The sequence below is a fragment of the Trypanosoma equiperdum genome (genome assembly GCF_001457755.1).
Source record: "Trypanosoma equiperdum strain OVI genome assembly, contig: ctg_43, whole genome shotgun sequence".
NCBI classification, from domain to species: domain Eukaryota; phylum Euglenozoa; class Kinetoplastea; order Trypanosomatida; family Trypanosomatidae; genus Trypanosoma; species Trypanosoma equiperdum.
In genome coordinates, this window is record NW_027124354.1 from 31,736 (window position 1) to 34,923 (window position 3,188).

At 36.6% G+C, this 3,188-nt stretch overlaps 1 protein-coding gene across 1 annotated transcript; it reads left to right on the forward strand.

Annotated features, from left to right (window-relative positions):
- Positions 1-84: 84 nt before the first annotated feature.
- TEOVI_000184300 (UDP-GlcNAc:alpha3-D-mannoside beta-1,2-N-acetylglucosaminyltransferase I) lies at positions 85-1,251 on the forward strand (the record flags this gene model as incomplete). The annotated part of the gene is made up of 1 exon (XM_067225012.1): positions 85-1,251. The coding sequence occupies one exon, from the start codon at positions 85-87 to the stop codon at positions 1,249-1,251; it is 1,167 nt and encodes a 388-aa protein (XP_067081113.1).
- Positions 1,252-3,188: the final 1,937 nt, after the last annotated feature.

Here is a 3,188-nt window from a genome sequence, read left to right on the forward strand (position 1 = left end):
ATTGATAATCTAAACAAACTTATAGATTCCCCCCTCTCCCTCATTCATAATACACTAACGATTTGTTTTTGTAATACCCATCCAATGGCAATCAAATCACGAGGAGTTAAAGTTGTAATTATAGTTTTTATTGCCGTGTATGTGTTAACAATTACAAATGTTCTCATTAGTTTACATCGTTTCCACCAAAATTCCCAAAAGGAGGTGGTTAAAATTCAACGAGATGAACCATTACCAGATTTTGAGTACACCGAAGATGACAAAATGGCGTTAGAATTTGTAACACCGCATATTATTAAGAAATGGCGGAATCATAATTATCTCGTAGCACTCGGTATTCCTTCACCAGATAATGAAGAGCGACGGCGGCGGAGACAACTTCAACGGGACACATGTTGGAAATATCCGGGAGTTGCCACCGTAGAAAATAATTTTGAAGGAGATATGCTCGTAGCATATGTATTGGCTCGTCATCCACAATTTGATTACAAATATTCACCTGAATTGAAGGATGAAGCAAATAAATGGCGGGATGTCATTACGCTCCCCATAAATGAAGGTCGTGTCACAACTAAAAAGAAATTAGGAGAAGTTGCGCATTGGGGAATTGATGCGGAAATTGGTATGAGTCGGAAAATATATTTGTGGTTTGAATTGGGAGCGCGCCTTCTTCCAAAAACAAGTTATTTCTCTAAAGGTGATGATGACGCGTTTTTCCATTCACCGCAGTACATTACTGATTTGAGAACTTTACCGCGTCGTGGTGTTTATTGGGCATTTCATTGGCGTATAAATCCAGTGAGGCCTTTTATATTTGGCCGTGGCCTCTTGTACACCATGTCGAGGGATGTTGTTAATAAATTTGTAACATATGAACCGGTACGCCGCCTTGTGCATGTGCCATTCAGTTTTGATCGGCTTCTTGAATTTAAGCAATCCATTATGGAATATGAAGATGCCATGGTCGGTCATGCACTTTCTTATCAAAATCCAGAAGAATTATTATTTGTGAATGAAAGTTGCTGCCGCTTCATCATATTGAATGGTAATGAGTGCAAGCCACCGAAAAATAACAATTTTGTAGTAGTTCATGGTATTCAAGAAGAAGAATACGCAATAATGATGGAACGCTTTAAAAATTACACAACTCCCGTTCCTGTTCAATTTATTCCCTCAAAATATGGTTGGATGGCCAATTGCACATTACCACCAGATCCACAACGGCGGCGGGATGCGGAATGGACGGCATAACTTAAGTGCAACAATAACTTTCATCATCATCATTATCTCCTTATAAGTTCCTTTTCCTTATTTTCTTGTTATTGCTATTGTTTTGCCGGTTCTTCTTTGTTTTCGTTTTAGTTTTTTTAAAAAAAAAAACACTCCTCACACCTGTTTTGTCCGTATAAATGCGAATATAAAAATAAAGAAGGCAATTTATCCAATTTGCATTTTTGAAACGGTGATGGTGGGCGTAAATTCCGATTTTTTTTTATGATTTCCCACACGCACACGCGCACACACACTTCCAAAAAAAAAAAAAAATGCGTCCCTGTTACTTTAATAAATAAATATATAAATATATACATATCCTCATTTAGAACTGTGTGTTTGAAGAACCAAAAAAAAATGAAAATTTTTGATTGCTGCACTTCACTTGATTTTTTTTTAAAAAATAAAAAGAAAAAAACTTACACACAACACGTCTTGTTTTTTTCTTTTTAAGAAAAAAGTTTTCATTTTGAGTCTCAGTTTCTCCATTTGGTTGATCTCAGCTAACAGTTTGTTCACTACTCTCCTTCTGAACATGTTAGGCTCAGTATGTTATTTTCTTTTTTTTTTTTTGTTTTGTACTGTAAATGCTTTTGAAAAAAAAAAGGGGGGTGAAGGAAATGTGTGCGTCAATTCAAGTGTCATCATTTTATATTTAAAAAAAAAAATGCCAATTGGAGGTGTAAAAAAAAAACATTTTTTGTTTAGCGAGTTCATTTCCATGTATTTTCGTTCCATTCACCATCTAAGTAGTTGCTTGTTATTTATTTTTCACTCTTTGCTTTGATTGAATTTTACTTAGGTTGGAAGTGTGTTGTAGTTTTTAGTTTCCAGTTTTGTTGCTGCCGTTTTTTTTATTTTTTTCTATATAAAAAAAAAGGAGGTTTGAGAAGAAGGGGAAACGGCGCATTTAATTTTCACACACTTTTCTCTTTCAGTCCTGAAAGTTGAGAAGTGGATGGGCACATGTTAACGGTATTTAACATTGATATGATTTGCAGGTGGATGTCTTTTGGAAATTAGAGGGAGGGGAACTGGAAATATAATCGAGTGATGATGCGCAGCAGGAAATGCGCGTCACAAATTTGAAATTAAGAAATGATATCAGTTGTTGAAACATGGAGGCGAACAGGAGAAAATATGAAATAACGAATATGACAAGAAGGAAGCGTTACTCGCATAAACAACCCGCTACGCAGCAGAACAGAGAAAGCGAGAGAGGAAGAAGATGATGGTTTAATTATAGCAGAGAAACTAATATTTGGATGACTCCAAACTAAATTGCTGAAATGTTGGGAATGATGACATTAAACACGGTTTTTTTTAATAGTTGCCTTTTTGGAGGATTGCAAAATGGCGAAGATATTTATATTTGGTTGATGAATGTAATGCTTACGTAGTGAAGGGTACATGTTCTAATAGAGGAGACGCGCGCCTGAATCAAATGTTTATTATAACGCTGTCATCGAGCGCAGGTTAATTGACAAACTCTACATGTAGAATATATACATTTCTATACCATTGTGTCTTTTCCGTACTTTTTATCCAAAAAAAATACATAGACATAACAGTTGTTTACACGATGGCTAAGGTTGATGCGCTGCTTGTATCAATTTTATTGCTCTTTTTGTGGCTATCAGTGGGTGTTTATGCAAACCAGCAGGACGGTTCACCGGTTCCTATACCGAAATGTGGTGAACAGAAGGAAGTTGATGACATTTTGAATTCTCTCGAAAGAATGAAGCGCCTCAATTATGCGACGGCAAACTGTACGCCGGAGCGGTATGCCCCCATAACTTTACATAAAGGGGGTAACTGTACGTTATGTGTTGACGGATTTGGGTGTGCATTTAAGTACATTTGCGTGGTTGATGCTCTACTGGCTTTTTTGGGTGTGCGTCCACCGCAGGCAGTTG